General features: G+C 44.4%; 1 protein-coding gene across 1 annotated transcript; it reads right to left on the minus strand.

The window, feature by feature from the left end:
- Positions 1-555: 555 nt before the first annotated feature.
- On the minus strand, positions 556-4048 carry LOC125513212 (uncharacterized). Its single transcript, XM_087528056.1, has 4 exons — positions 3897-4048; positions 3437-3474; positions 1308-1625; positions 556-1215 (listed from the first exon to the last, which is right to left on the minus strand). Exons 3-4 carry the CDS (start codon positions 1407-1409, stop codon positions 769-771), a joined length of 549 nt encoding a protein of 182 aa, XP_087384182.1. The 5' UTR covers positions 1410-1625; positions 3437-3474; positions 3897-4048; the 3' UTR covers positions 556-768.
- Between the last annotated feature and the right edge of the window lie 11883 nt (positions 4049-15931).

The raw sequence follows: 15931 nt of genomic DNA on the forward strand, positions 1-15931 counted from the left end.
AAAGGACGTGAGAAAGTTGTAATAAATTGATAGATAGTCACGCGGGAACGCGAGATAAAATAAATAAGATTAAATTGCGGCAAGGTATTTTTCTATTTTTGGTTTAATAGATCTGAAAATAAAAGCAAAGGAAAATAGATCGCAAAGGCAAATATAATAAAGAAGAGACCCAGGGGCCGTATGTTTCACTAGTGGCTTCTCTCGAGAAAAATAGCAAATGGTGGGTAAACAAATTACTATTGTGCTTCGTTTGGATGTCTCCATTGGAGAGCTCTATATTGAATTGGTCTGAATTCCAAATCAGTGAGGAAATGGAAATGGCACGAATACAGATTCACCTGTTTGGCTGTCCACTGAATTGGCCCTTGAAATGCCTCTGAGATTTCAATACCAAATCTTGTTTGGATGACCAACTTTGGAATTACATGGCTACATTACCAAGTTATACCTTGTTCTACATGACTCAAAAAATCAAATCTGACTACGAATGAATATATAGCACTGAAAATAAATTAATAAATATTCTAGAAATGCATAAGGAAACGCAAATGGTCATACAATGACAACAAAATATTTTCTTACAATAACATAAAACAAGTAGCACGTACTCTCAAATATGGTCTCGTACATGACATAAATCACAACGACTTAAAAGATAGGTCCAAATGCTTGACATAAACAGTACATGGCAGTACATACATAGTTCCAAGTTTAACAGGACATGAAATAGATGGTTCGAAGTTCAACAACACATAAAAGCATCGATCCTCAAGGCAACATTAGCAGCCATGTCTTCCTCATGGTGATGGGAAGCTCCTTCAGAGCTTGAAACAGGCGATCATTGAGGACCAACTTCCCATAACACCGAAGCATATCTTGCTCGGCTAAATCAGGTATCACCCCAAGTGCATCAAGTATTTCAGCGGGTGTGGTAACCTTTGGTAGTGGAATGGGCTCAGTTGTCTTGAAAGCATCAACTAAGTCCTTCTTCATATCTCCAAGCATGCAAAGAATAGCATCACCTGTTCGCTGCCTCTTTGGCGCTACTTCTGGAGAGACTTCAATTGGCTCTTCTAATGACTCTGCAGCAATCTCAGCACCTGTCTTGGCCCCCTCACCATTAGCATGATCTTTTGAATATATGATACATATGGACTCCCAGTGCTTGATTACTTTGGTCTTGTAAGACCTTATCTCCTTGGATGCCTTGTTAGCCTGCATAATAAACACAAACTAGTAAAGCTACTTCCTTGTTATTGTACATATGCAAACTATATAGAGAATGTGTACTCATGATGCATGGTTACCTCCACATATTTAGCCCAAACATCATCACTATCCATTGGGCCTATTATTGGTCCAATCCCAGCCAAAACCACTTTGAGAAAGGATCTTGCTAACGACCTCATAGTGATGATCCAAAGTCCTTATCCTTTGTGATATGCTTATTACACTTGTCCTTCACATGCCTTATGGCATGCGTGTACACATGTGGTTTCCATCCCTTCTGGGCATGGTCACCCTTGTTGTGATGCTCAACAAGGACTTCAACCAATGCCTCATCCATCTCATCATCCCATGTGCAATAATTCCTCGTCCTTGGAGGTACTTCTACGGCCATGGTTCTACAAGGAAATAAAAATTGTACATAATAGAAAAAACAAATACAATATTAAGCTTGACAAACACCATGATTAAAACATAATGTCATTCATTAGTTGCATGAAGATGATGCATATACAAAATACCACACGCATCATCACATTAGCCAGCAGCTAGCTATGCAAAAGAAGACCACCGAAGCTAGATATACAAAAGAAGAGCACCGCAGCTAGCTATACAAAAGAAGACCACCGCAGCTAGCTATACAATAGAAGACCACCGCAGCTACATATCATACTCTCATCCTATTCGATCTCTTGTTCTCCTTGCGCCACAAGGTACTCAGCAAACATATCATCAGCTAGTTGTTGCCTAAAGTTGGACCATTCAGTAGTGACTTGCACACTTCTAATGAAGTTGTCATCATCTGGATCATCATTTGGCGCATTGGCTAATTCACTATCCACTTCAGGCAATAACAAATCATCCATGACATGTTGCCTATCCCTTGCAAAGTTGTGCAACACTCAACAAGCACTAATAATTCGAATCTGCAATGATATTTTAGTTCATAGTAAGCAATTTTCATCTCACACACTGATTTTATTTAACAACATATTTACTTTTTGTACCTGATCCTTTATGTCAAAGAAGGTTTGGGAACGCAAGATAGCCCATTTTTTCTTGAAGAAGCCAAATGTTCGCTCCACTACATTCCTAGCACGAGAATGACGCAAATTATATAACCCTTTAGCTATTTGAGGCTGTTGTGCACTTGCAGCCCATTCTTTTAGATGATACCGAGTGGACCTAAATGGAGCTAGAAATCCTTCTCCATTGGTATAACCAGCATCAACTAAATAATATTTCCCTATATCAATAAGTCAGTTAGCTAACAATCAAGTCAAAGAAACTACATGCCAAGAGTAAGAGTTCGTACCCTTACGCACAACAAATGAATCATGGCGGTTCGCCCTCATTGCATCACGCAAAACTCTCGAATCTGAAACTGAACCCTCCCAGCCAGGTAACACATAAAGAAACTTCATGTTCCAATCAACAACACCTAGTGCTCCAAGTACCTTCCTTGGTGCTCCAAGTGGTAATGGCTTGCTTTCTGTTCCTATACCTTCCTTGGTCAGCCACATCAACAAGCACGTCAATATGACAACCATCTAGTGCTCCAAGTGCATTACCAAACCACTTCCATTTGTAATCATCAGGAGCTTGAGCGGTAGAGGAACGTAACTTAATGAACTCCCCATGTAGAGAGAGTAGGGTGTTTAGGACAGCAGAGAAGTGTGTGCTAATGGTCCATAAAGAACGCTTGTAGGTGCCACGCAACATCCTCATCTTAATACTATGACCAACTACAAGCAAGAACATTGCAACTTTCTCTTCCACTGTCACATATACACTATCACAAAGGCCACATCTCTCCCTTAACATGGTGCAAAGGTCATGAAAGTTTCGTTTAGTTAAACGCAATTGATCATAGCATGCCACAGCAGATCCATCATACATGCATTTAAGCAAATATTTCCTATTCCTAATCTTGTCCTCATCATCATTATAAGTTCCTAGGTCCCTTGGTCCCCTATTCCTTTGTGTAGAAACAAATTCTAAAGCAAGAGCACATGTTTCAACAAACAATTTAGTCAGAACTATTCTTTTCCTCTTCCATCTTTTATTTTCTTCAATTATCCTCTCAACCAATTCCAATTGATCCGACATTGGGCTGTACAATTCAGTTTTATTATCTAGATGTAAAACATTGCAGCAAGACATCGCATGCATAGATGCATAGCAAAAATAGGAGATTTCAGCCATATACCTTCACTCGGCATGCAGATCGACGGACAGTTCACAAATCTGCACAATACATAAACAAAAACTTGGTTAATAACAGAGAACAGAAAGATCCTCACATAAACAAGTTATAGGTACAAGACAGTAGTTGGGCACCATGGGCTGGTCCGCTGGTGTAGGAAAGGAGATGGGTACAGGGGGTGCACGCAGCGGATAGGGAGAAGGCCCGAGGTGCAGCGCCCGTGGCCAGAGGAGACCTATGCCCCTGCCATCGCAGCCCTGCTGGTGGTCGCCGTGGTCCGCTGGACGCCGACAAGATGCAACCTAGACCGGGGAACCGGCACCGACGCTGCCGTGGTCCTGCTGGTGCTCACCGGCGAGGTCCTCGTGGTGGCCGCCGAGATGCGCGAGGATGGTGATGGGAACAAGAGAAGGGAGCGGGGAAGGAGATGGGTAGAGGAGCAGGGAGCGGGGCCGAATCAAACCTGGGGGTGGCCGCCGAGCTCCTTGGGACTCGCCGCCGAGCTGCCTGTGGTCGCCGCCGAGCTCCCTAGTGGTGGTTAACGCCGAGCTCCTCGTCTCCTTCTTTTCTTTTTTTCCTCGAGGACGAGGGGATAAGGCAGGGAAGGGGTACGTTTTGCGGGAAAGCGGCAATTCGGAGGAAATTGGAGTGCCAAGGCTCCGTATCGTTGGAGGGAAGTTTTGGTGGGACTGAATACGACGCTGAATTTGGTTTTGTTTCCGAGCGGCAATTCACAGTCCAACCAAACAGCTGAATTGTAATCCAGGGAATACCAAATCCATTTCACACACCTTAATTCGGACATCCAAATGCAGTGTTGGTAAATTGATAAAACTTCAAATAATCATGATGATATCCATGCAATGATCATTATATAGGCATCACGTCCAAGATTACTAGATCGACTCCTGCCTACATCTACTACTATTACTCCACACATCGACCGCTATCCAGCATGCATCTAGTGTATTAAGTTCATGGGGAAACAGAGTAATGCAATAAGAACGATGACATGATGTAGACAAGATATATTTATGTAGAAATAGACCCCATCTTGTTATCCTTAATGGCAACGATACATACGTATCGGTTCCCCTTCTATCACTGGGATGAAGCACCGTAAGATCGAACCCATCACAAAGCACCTCTTCCCATTGCAAGATAAATAGATCAAGTTGGCCAAACAAAACCCAAATATCGGAGAAGAAATACGAGGCTATAAGCAATCATGCATATAAGAGATCAAAGAAGACTCAAATAACTTTCATGGATAAAAAGATAGATCTGATCATAAACCGAAAGTTCATTGCATCCCAACAAACACAATGCAAAAGGAGTTACATCATATGGATCTCCAAGAGACCATTGTAATGAGAATCAAACGAGAGAGAAGAATCCATCTAGCTACTAGCTACGGACCCGAAGGTCTACAAAGAACTCCTCACGCATCATTGAAGAGGCACCAATGGACATGATGAACCCCTCTGTGATGGTGTCTAGATTGGATCTGGTGGTTCTGGAGCTTGCGGCGGCTAGAATTGATTTTCGTCGATCCCCCTAGGGTTTCTGGAATATTGGGGTATTTATAGAGCAAATAGGTGGTTCGAGAGGCCACCGAGGTGGCCACAACCCACCTGGGCATGCCTGGGGGCCCAGGCGCGCCCTGGTGCATCGTGCCCCCTCGGGGCACCCCCAGGTGCTTCTCCGGCCCATTGGGTGTCTTTTGGTCCATGAAAAATCCACAAAAAGTTCCGCTGCGTTTGGACTCCATTGGTTATTGATTTCCTATCATGTAAAAAACATGCAAAAAACAACAACTAGCACTTGGCACTATGTCAATAGGTTAGTACCAAAAAATGATATAAAATGATTGTAAAACATCCAAGAATGATAATATAATATAATGGAACAATCAAACATTATAGATACGTCGGAGACATATCAGCTGCCTGCTGCACATACCCCTCACGGTGAACGCCAGGCTGACATCCCCTCAATTCGAAAAACTCCAACATCTTGAGTTCTACCATTACTATGAAAATTGTTGTCCACCAAGCGTTGTAGTTGTGCCCTCACCACTAGTGTCCATCTCATAGTTTTCCTCCTCTCTCCAGACCACCACCCTGGCCCGGTGTCATCTACCACAATCTGGTACAAATGCTTCGACTCCCACTGCTAAAAAAACTCGCGCTTATGGTGGTCGATCTGTTGGAGGCCTCACTGCATAGGATCATGCATCCACTCCTGCTACCCTACCCTAGAGCGCTTGCTGCTTGTTTTTGGAAAAGAATTTGTATATGTTGTCTCCAAATAAAGTCTCCTCACCTTGTAAGCATTGGAATTTGCTTTAAAGGAGAAGAGCTCATCATCAAAGACACCCCTTCACTCCAAAGGTTGCTCCTTGTTTATCATTATGCACCTTCACAAATAACCGTGGTCTCTGGGCCTAAACTGGAGACCTTGGGTGTAATTCCTGATCTGTTTGAAGGTTACAAGATGGTGGTTGGCTCCACACTTATTCAGGTAATGTATATTATCATCAACACTTTTGTAATCATAAGTTGTATTTTTCATTTGTGTGCGTAGGTTTTATATCAACAACACTTTTGTAATCATAAGCTGCATTTTTCATTTGTGTGCATAATCTTTATACAATCTTGGAGTATGCTTTTGGTACTAATATTATGTTCTATGCTCAATGAAGAGTTTGTCCATGCGTACCCTATCAATGGTGCTGGATTCTGTCAAGACCTTACATATCAGTATGTGGTGTTTTGATCTAAGCATGGCTATCGGCTTGTTGCGATGCTTTCCATGTGTGGAGAATTTGTATATACAGGTGATGATATCAAGCACATTGATATACTTTACTAGAACTAACCGTTTAGCTATACTATTTTTTTAGACATTAACTGTTATCAGTCTTCATGTCTATTTAGGCTAAAGGACATGGACAAATAGGTATAACCAATCGGTGCCATAAGAAGCACCGGGATTTTCTTAGTTTTCATGACATTCATTTGAGGGCAATAACGCTGCAAGGATATGCATCCAACCATGCAAACACTAGCTTTGTCACATTCTTCCTGTTGAATGCGAGAGTACTATTGTTCATGAGGATTAAGTTTTTGGATAGACACTTTCTTACGGATGGACACGTTGAACAACATAAAAGGAAGTTTCAGGTGGACAAAAGGGCTTCTGAACGTGCTCGGCTTCTATTTACAACCTTTTTTATCATGTACCAGTAGATTTTCTGGTCCAGGATCTTGATTTTATGGATTAGACCGATCCATTTCACTGTGACTACTCAAAACTTTGGTTGAGTTAGTTGTTATTGTCCTGTTCAATCTGGATTTTTGTGTAAACCTGATGAACACTTAATCATCGTGCTTTTGTACCTTCTGTAAGCTGGGCTTAGATATTCCTGCCCTTTTCAACTCGGCTTTGACCCTTATTTTCTTCATACAAACCGGAGCTTCTATCAAGAAGCCTCATGGTTCCGAAAGCGAACTTGGTCACATGATCTGGTCGCGAATCGACATACACTACATCTTCCCCCCTTGATTTATTTTACAAAGGCAACATGCAACTGTGCTAAACATATGAAATTATCCAGGGTTCGTTTCGCCTTTTTATACATTGATTTTCCTAGTCATTTTTAACAAATAGCCACCACGTTATTATCGCAAATAGTTGTATTGGTCAAAGTGTGGGCGTTCAACTAACCATTTATTACCGCGTGCAGTTGTTTGATTAGACGGGATGACTGTGAGCAGTCCTCCGTTCTCATCTACAACCACCGCTACCGAGGATCGCCGCCTACTGCGAGATGGAGGACGAGCCGGCCAACAAGCGGGGGCGGGTCGACCCAGAATCGCAAGAGGCTCCGGCAAATGTGGACTTTGTCAGGAGCATCCCCGACGAGATGTTGGGAACCATCATATCCCACCTCCCCATCAAATATGGCGTGTGGACCACTGTCCTCTCGTGGCGGTGGTGCCCCCTCTGGCGTTGCATCCCCTGTACCTCATTGTTGACCATGAGTTCTGCAGCAGGGAGAAGCAACGCCTGGACGGATTGTCCCACGTCCTCGACACGCACCCTAGGCCGGTCAGACGCCTTGCTATCAGCAGGCTCAATCCCCACAACAACACCAGACCAAGGTTGCACTACCGGTTCCTATCCCCAGCCCTGGATCGGCTCGAGGAGCTCAGCCTTCATGCTAGACATCCTTGCTCGCTACCTCCGTCCGTGTTCCACCTCGCGCCCACGTTGCGTCGCGCTACATTCAGGCGGGGCATTTTCCCCTGGATCGATGTCGCGCGCACTCTTCATCTCCCTAAACTTAAGCACCTCGAGCTCATTGTCGTCCGCATCTTGAAGCAGGATTTGGAGCGCCTGCTCTTCGGCTATACAGCGCTCGAGTACCTTCGTCTTCATGTGATGGATGGGTTTGATACGTCTCCAACGTATCTATAATTTTTTTCTTCCATGCTATTATATTATCTATCTTGGATGTTTTATATGCATTTATATGCTATTTTATATGATTTTTGGGACTAACCTATTAACCTAGAGCCCAGTGCTAGTTTTTTGTTTTCCTTGTTTTTGAGTTTCGCAGAAAAGGAATATCAAACGTAGTCCAATTGAGCTAAAAATTTACGGTGATTTTTATGCACCATAAGAAGCCCCAAAAGCAAAAGAGTTGGGCCAGAAGATCCACGATTACTCCACAAGGGGGGCGCCCCCTGTCTTGTGGGCTCCTCGTGGACCCCCTGACTTGTTCTTGACTCCAAAAATTCCTATAAATATAGAAACCCCTAGAAATAAACCTCGATCGGGAGTTCCGCCGCCGCAAGCCTCTGTAGCCACGAAAAACCAATCGGGGGCCCGTTCCGGCACCCTGCCGGAGGGGGAAACCATCACCGGTGGCCATCTTTATTATCCCGTCGGTCTCCATGGGAAGGAGGGAGTAGTTCACCCTTTTGCCTGAGGGTATGTACTAGTAGCTATGTGTTTGATCTCTCTCTCTCTCTCTCGTGTTCTTGATTTCGCACGATCTTGATGTACCGCGAGCTTTGTTACTATAGTTGAGTCATATGGTGTTTCTCCCCACCCCTCTACCTTCTTGTGATGAATTGAGTTTTACCTTTGGGGTTTCACTATTATCGGACTGAATACTATTATGGATTTGAGAACACTTGACGTATGTCTTGTGTGGGATACCAGTGGTGACAATCAGGTATTCTATTGTTTCACTTGATGTATGTTTTGGCACTCAACTCGCGGATTCCCGAGGCGACATTGGGGTAATCCATGCATAGGGGTTGATGCACGTTTTCATCCTTGTTTCTCCGATAGAAATCTTGGGGCACTCTTTGAGGTTCTTTGTGTTGGATGGAATATTATGAATCTAGAGTTGTTTGATGCATATTCCATAATTGACCCACGGTTACTTATGGTGACATTGGAGTATCTAGGTGACATTAGGGTTGATTGATGTGTGTCATATGGTGTTATTTTACTACGAACTCTAGGGCTGTTTGTGACACTTATAGGAATAGCCCAATGGATTGATCGAAAAGAATAACTGTGAGGTGGTTTCGTACCCTACAAGCAATTTCATCTTATGTTCTCTGTGATAGGAACTTTGGAGTGACTTTGGTCGCACGTTGAGGGATTGTCATATGATCTAATTATGTTATCATTGTTGAGAGAACTTGCACTAGTGAAAGTATGAACCCTAGGCCTTGTTTCCAAGCATTGCAATACCGTTTTCGCTCACTTTTGTTTACTTGCTACCTTGCTTTTTTATATTTTCATATTACAAAAACCTATATCTACCATCCATATTGCACTTGTATCACCATCTCTTTGCCAAACTAGTGCAACTATACAATTTACCATTGTATTGGGTGTGTTGGGACACAAGAGACTCTTTGTTATTTGGTTGCAGGGTTGTTTGAGAGAGACCATCTTCATCCTACGCCTCCCACGGATTGATAAACCTTAGGTCATCCACTTGAGGGAAATTTGCTATTGTCCTACAAAACTCTGTGCTTGGAGGCCCAACACGAGTCTACAAGAAGAAGGTTGCGTAGTAGACATCAAAATCTTTTATGGCGCCGTTGCCGGGAAGGTGAATGCTTGAAGGCATATCTTTAGATCTTGCAATTGAATTTTTTTATTTTCTTGTTTTATTGCTAGTTTAGTCTATAATAGAAAACTACAAAAAATGGAATTGAGGTTGTCTCATATGCTTCATCTTTTTAAAGTCTTTCGTGGAAATGATGGAAAGGAATATTGTGCTCAAGTGTTAGAAGAAGAAGTCTATAAATGTTTGGCACTAAATATTTGAATGGTGAGCATGATTGCAATGTTGTTAGTGTGAATTCTTTGAATATCCATGATGCTAATGATATGCAAAGCCATAAGCTTGGGGATGCTATGTTTGATGAAGATGATATTTTTTGTCCCCCAAGTTTTGATGAGCAAAATTTACTATGATGAAAGCATGCCTCCTATTTATGATGATTATATTAATTAAAGTGGATTTGGAGAGGTCATGGCTTTATTTAGTGATGAATCCACTATTTTGGAAGAGCTTCCAATTTATTGTGAGAATAAAGTTGCTATCGATGATGATTATTGTGATGACAAGTATGCTATAAAGAATCATGATAAACATGAAACTTGTCATCGATGATGATTATTGAAATTTTGTTGAGTTTGCTCCCACTACAATCCATGAGAATAAATTTGCTTATGTGGAGATTACAAAAATTTCTATGCTTGTAGATCATGAAAAGAACGGTTTATGTGATATTTATATTGTTGAATTCATGCATGATGCTACTGGAAATTATTATGAGGGAGGAATATATGCACTACAAAGACAAACACATCCGTGACATTTTGGGCTGAACGAATTTTTTTTCTATCATACTTATGACACTTCTATGACGATAATTGTGACAAAAACCAGTATCATCATAGATGTGGTGGGCTCCTACTTCTATGGCAAAAAATCATGACAGAAAATGGGCTTTTCCTCTTGGGCGGGCCGGAGACGCAGCTGCATGACATTCTTCGGGCCATCCATGACGGAGAAAATCGTGGTACAAGCGAGGGCGAGGAAAATATCGGGGGAGTTCCCGGTTACGGTGGGTTGTCGGGGGCCGAGCGATGCACATTTCTCTTGTACGTACGTACGCGCGTGTGTGTGAGGGTTGGGCTCTAACTGGACCCGAGCGGGGCGTTGGGCTCTAACTGAACCCGAGCAATCGCACTGCAGGGTGCGCGTTACTAAGCCCGAGCGATCGACCGATGGCTGTTAACTGAACCCGATCGAGCAATTCCTTCGCTAATGCTGCTAACTGAAGCCGATCGATACTACCTCTGGATGAACAATGAGCGTTGTTGGGGGGTTTGGATGAATAGTTCCCGGTGGGGGTTGGATGAAAAGGAACCCGTTGTAGTAGAGGCCATTGCCGCTGGATGAAAAGTATCCCGATCGATCGAGCCAGTGGATGAACAGGACCCCGTGGAGGGCTGGATGAACGGGACCCCGTGGAGGGCTGGTTGAACAGTAGCCGATGGAGGGATGGATGAACAGTAGCCCGTGGAGAGGTGGTTGAACAGGACCCCATGGAGAGGGCTGGTTGAACAGTAGCCGGTGGGGGCTGGATGAACAAGAGCCCGTGCATGAACAACCGCAGGTGGAGGCTAGAGAAGGTCGACGGTGGATGAACAGTAGCCCGTGGAGGCGGGAGGAGGTCGACGGTGGAGATGAACAGTATCCCGTGGAGTCCCATTTTGCGGTATGCCACACCCCCCCCCCCCTCGATGAACAGGACCCTCGTTTCGACCGTAGTGCTCCAACACAAGTCCGTTTCCTCCGTTTTGCGGTACGCCACACCCCTCCCGATCAACAGGACCCCGTTTCGACTGTAGGAGGTAAGGTCCGTTTCCTCCATTTTGCGGTATGCCATACCCCTCCCGATAGACAGGATCCCGTTTCCACCATGGCCGGTCGAGGACAATGCCGTTTCCTCCGTTTTGCAGTACGCCAGGCCTCATTTCCATCGCCCGTTCCGTCCAAGCTGGTTGGCTCTCGATGAACAGCACGCGTTCCATTGCCTCCCGATGAACAAGACACATTCCGTTGCCTCCTCATGAACACGACGATGGCGCAGCTTCTCCGTTCCGACCCAGGAATGTACACGAGCCCTAGCTGTACATATGCGCGAGTAGGCGTTCGAGACCCCGCCCGTATGTACGTACGTGGTCGTATTTTCTTTCTTGCACCCTGGCCACTTTACGTACGTGTACATGCTACGTGCACGCCTCTAATACGGCATGTGCGCGCCTCTACTATGACACGTGCACGCCTCTACTACGACACGTGCGCGCCTCTACATCGACCAGTATGTACGTACATGTTCGTGACCAGAATGACAAAGCTACGTACGCTTCAACTAGGTGGGTCCCAACTGTCAGGCACTTCCTTGTGTGCGAAGATGTAGCTGGTGGGTCCCAGCGGTCAGGGGGGTGAATCATTTTTTGCCCGTAATATGGACGCACTTCCTTGCTTGTGAAGATGTAGGTGGTGGGTCCCGGCAGTAAGGGGGAAACGTTTTTTTCGTGAAATACGGTGGCCCGTCCGGTGGGTCCCTGCTGTCAGGTGGTGGAATAATTATTTTCCACGTAATAAGGAGGCACTTCCTTGCTGCGGCCGTGGACCCAGCTGTCAGCCTCTCCACGTACAGTACTCTTCCGATGGAAGTCGGTCATTGACCACATTGACCACGCCGCGCCGAGAGCACCAAGGCGGTGGACGACGGCAAGGCCTAGGATGGGGACGACGCGGAGCTGGGGAAGATGTGGCAGTGGATGCCCATGCGAAGAGGAGTATGAGGGTTCACTAGTTCGGCTGCGGTGTGAGGATGTCGTCGCCACAGTGCCTGGCCAGCGGTGGGAGTGGTAGGGGGAGGTGAGGTCTCCGCGGCAGCACAGCCGGCCATAGGAGGCAGGAGCAGGCGGCACGACTGGCGCTGCTTTGGGAGGCTGGAGCAAGAAGACCAGAGGTTGAAGAATCACAACGACCGTTGGATGGACATCGTATGGTCACTACAGCTAGAAACATTTATATTGACTAAGTTGACAAAGCCCTTGGTACGCGTCAACTTAGTAGGCCTACAGGTCAGCTTCCGAAACGGTGCGCCCCAGATGTCAGGGGGAGGAATCATTTTTTGGGCGGGTGAAGCTAGAATATCCGAGATTGAAGAAGAAGCACAATATCCATTGGATGGACATCCAACGGCCACTTCTGCTAGAACCGTGTGTTGACTATAAGTTGACAAAGCCTTGCATACGCGTCAACTATTTTTTTTTGATGGGACGCATCAACTTAGTAGGCCCACAAGTGTGTGGCAGAGAACTTATAGCCCATTTGAGATTTGTAAGAATGTACAGCCCATTTTTGAATTCTAATGGAATTTACTACAACCCATTTACAGTTTGTTAAAAGTATAGCCCATTTTCTAGCTAGGACAACAATTAATAATTTCAACAAACCGTTCAAAATAGAATTCAATAAAATTTCCAATATTTTGATGGGATCCGAAATATTTTTATTACGAAATTTCTAGTCAGATTAAATACAGTTTCAATCTAAATTTGTATTACGTAAAAATCGAATGAAACATTGCACGCGCAACAATTAATGAAATTAAAATTTTCAAAATCCATAAATAATATTTTATAAACTAATTACGTGTTTGGTGCTTTTTTTATAGTTACTGCCCAATTTTTATAATTACATCCCATTTATTATTTCTTAAAGCCCATTTTCTTGTTAAGCCTAGTGCATCCCTCCTAGGAAAGATTTTCAGCCCAGCGGGGCGGAGAATAACAAGTTGACCTTGCCTGGGTATTCCTCAAAAAAAGTATAGTTGAGCTAGCCATTTTCAGCTTGAAAAAAAATTAATATCTGGGCTGGATATCTGGCCTGGGCTAGACGGGCCACAACCCGCCCAGTTAATACCATGCTCTCCTCTGAACAACAACGAAAGAGTAATGCTTGACCTAGGTAAGGTTACGTAAATATTTTATGTAAAAGGGAACGTGGTGAGGTGGGATTGGATGGATAGGTGCAGCAACACTACAAAAAAATACACTTCCGTGATGATACATGTTTGTCACAGTAGGTCACGTTTTCTGTCTTGCATATACATCCATGAAAAATTTATGACGGAATCAAGATAGTCATACATGTGCTGTCGTAGAAGTGTTCCATGACATTACCAAAATTATCATCACAGAAGTGTCCACTTCCATGACGATAAATCGCGCGTCACAGAAGTGCTTTCATCAAGGGTGACCGACACGTGGCATCCACCGTAACGGAACGCCTTTAAGCTATCGGGTCTGGTTTTGGATCCGATAACCCGTTAACAGCCCCGACTAATGGGGATTTTCCACGTGTAAAATCATCATTGGCTGGAGGAAACACGTGTCGGCTCACCGTTGGGACAAATGTCATCCACTCATTGGACCCAAAGCCCCTATGATACGTCGACATGTGGCACAGCCCAACAGAGGCCCATTCCTGTGAAAAGGCCGGCCTGTTTGACTTGGTCAAAAGGTGGCGGGCCAGCCCACGGCAAGCCTGTTAACGGCCTGTTCGCATATAGCCTATTTACAGCCCGCTAACCCAGGGCCCGTTTACGGCCTGTCCGAATTAGGCCCAGTAGCGTCATCTGGGCCGTCCAATATAATTCCAGCCCGTTTTAACTTCCGGCCCAAGTATGGCCCATGACGTCTTTCGGCCCATATGAGGCCCTTATTACTCATGGCCCATTAATGGCCCGTGGTAAAACTGGCCCATAATGAACAGTGTATCACTTTATACCGATTAACGGCACATGGTGAAACTGACCCGTACTGAACAATGTATCACTTTATGCCCATTAACGGCCCATTATTCCGTTGGGCCGTTTCCAGCCCATGTTATCTTTCGGCCTTCTCGGGGCCCATTTATTCTTGGGCTCATTTCCACATTCGTTTACTTACGGCCCGTTACTGTCATTTTCTGCTTGTGGGCCAAATTCAGCCCGTGGTTGCAGTCGGCCCGTTTGTGGCTCATTAATACGTTGGGCCGTTTTCATAGCGTCATCAAAATACGGCCGATTAACGACGGCCCATTATGGTCGGCCCATGAACGATTTCAACTCTAGCCCATTTACGGCCATAATGTGGTCTGCTATTGGCCCATGTTTGGCCAACCGATCATACGGCCAATAGAAGGCCCATTGATTATACAGCCCATAGAACGCCCATTGTGTCTATGCCCATATAAGGCCCATTGTTTCTACGCCACGTAGAAGGCCCATTGTTTCTATGGCCCTTAGAAGGCCCATTGTTTCTACGGCCCGTAGGAGGCCCATGTTAACTACAGCCGGTGGGCATCAAAGTTCGCCACTACTGCAAATATAGGGAACACCCTACACTACACAAAAATGGCTTGTTGTTTTCTTGAGCCGGTGGCTGCATGTTAAGAATAAATTTTGTATCGCACCAAAACAAATTACAACTATAGAACAAAAGGAAGGTTGGCATAAAAGTTAACAGTCTAGCAGATAAATGCACCATCAGAAGTTCAGAAGCTCAGTTCATTTGACCTGACTATTACGTTTTCATGTTGTATTGTCCGATGGAGCACCATAACCTTCGCCTTCAGTTCTCCTAGGCTCCTGAAAAACATAGCAAATGTCTGATAATCTGGTTTCAAAACCATGCATATCTTGACGACATCGAACAATGTATCTCCTTGTTTCACAAAGGGTCTCTGTTAGGGAATGGACTTGTGTCTGGAGCGCATATAGAACATTGTGTTGAGCTTGAATATCTTGATCATGAGGCAGTTTGGACGAGATTGCCTTAACAACCAAGCCATTATTACGCAAGAACGTGCTTTTGGCACTGTTAGTGGACAGGTACTAACCCACTACAGCTAGAGCTATCATTGCGGTTATAGTTGCCTCGCCACCTTCAGAAGGTGGCGGTTCCACCATTTTTTCCATAGCTCGCTGAAAAGTTGTGGTTTTACATTAGTAGTACCAGAACAGAAGATATTAAGGAGGCACCAAAACCAAACAAAATAGCTTTGGTCTATATACAGAACTTATTTTGGTGAACCCATGTAAAATAATAGTTGTATTTTATTGCAAAGTACATAATAAAACCAGGTTCGAAACATATGACCATGTACCATCGCTAATGTATTGTCTATTTCTTCACATTGTATTGTGGGCTAAGGATAAAGAGACGAAGTTTATAATACGGTAAGCATAGTATGACATCATTCATATCACAAAACAACTAAGAACAGACAAACACGCAATTGTAACATTGTGTGGGCAAGTCTAGCACGGAACTAGATTATAGGTCAAGATCAAAGGAACATCACTCCTCTCTTTTAAACCTTGTAAGGTG

This window comes from Triticum urartu, chromosome 6A (assembly GCF_056163025.1).
Source record: "Triticum urartu cultivar PI428250 chromosome 6A, HENAU_Tu73, whole genome shotgun sequence".
NCBI classification, from domain to species: domain Eukaryota; kingdom Viridiplantae; phylum Streptophyta; class Magnoliopsida; order Poales; family Poaceae; genus Triticum; species Triticum urartu.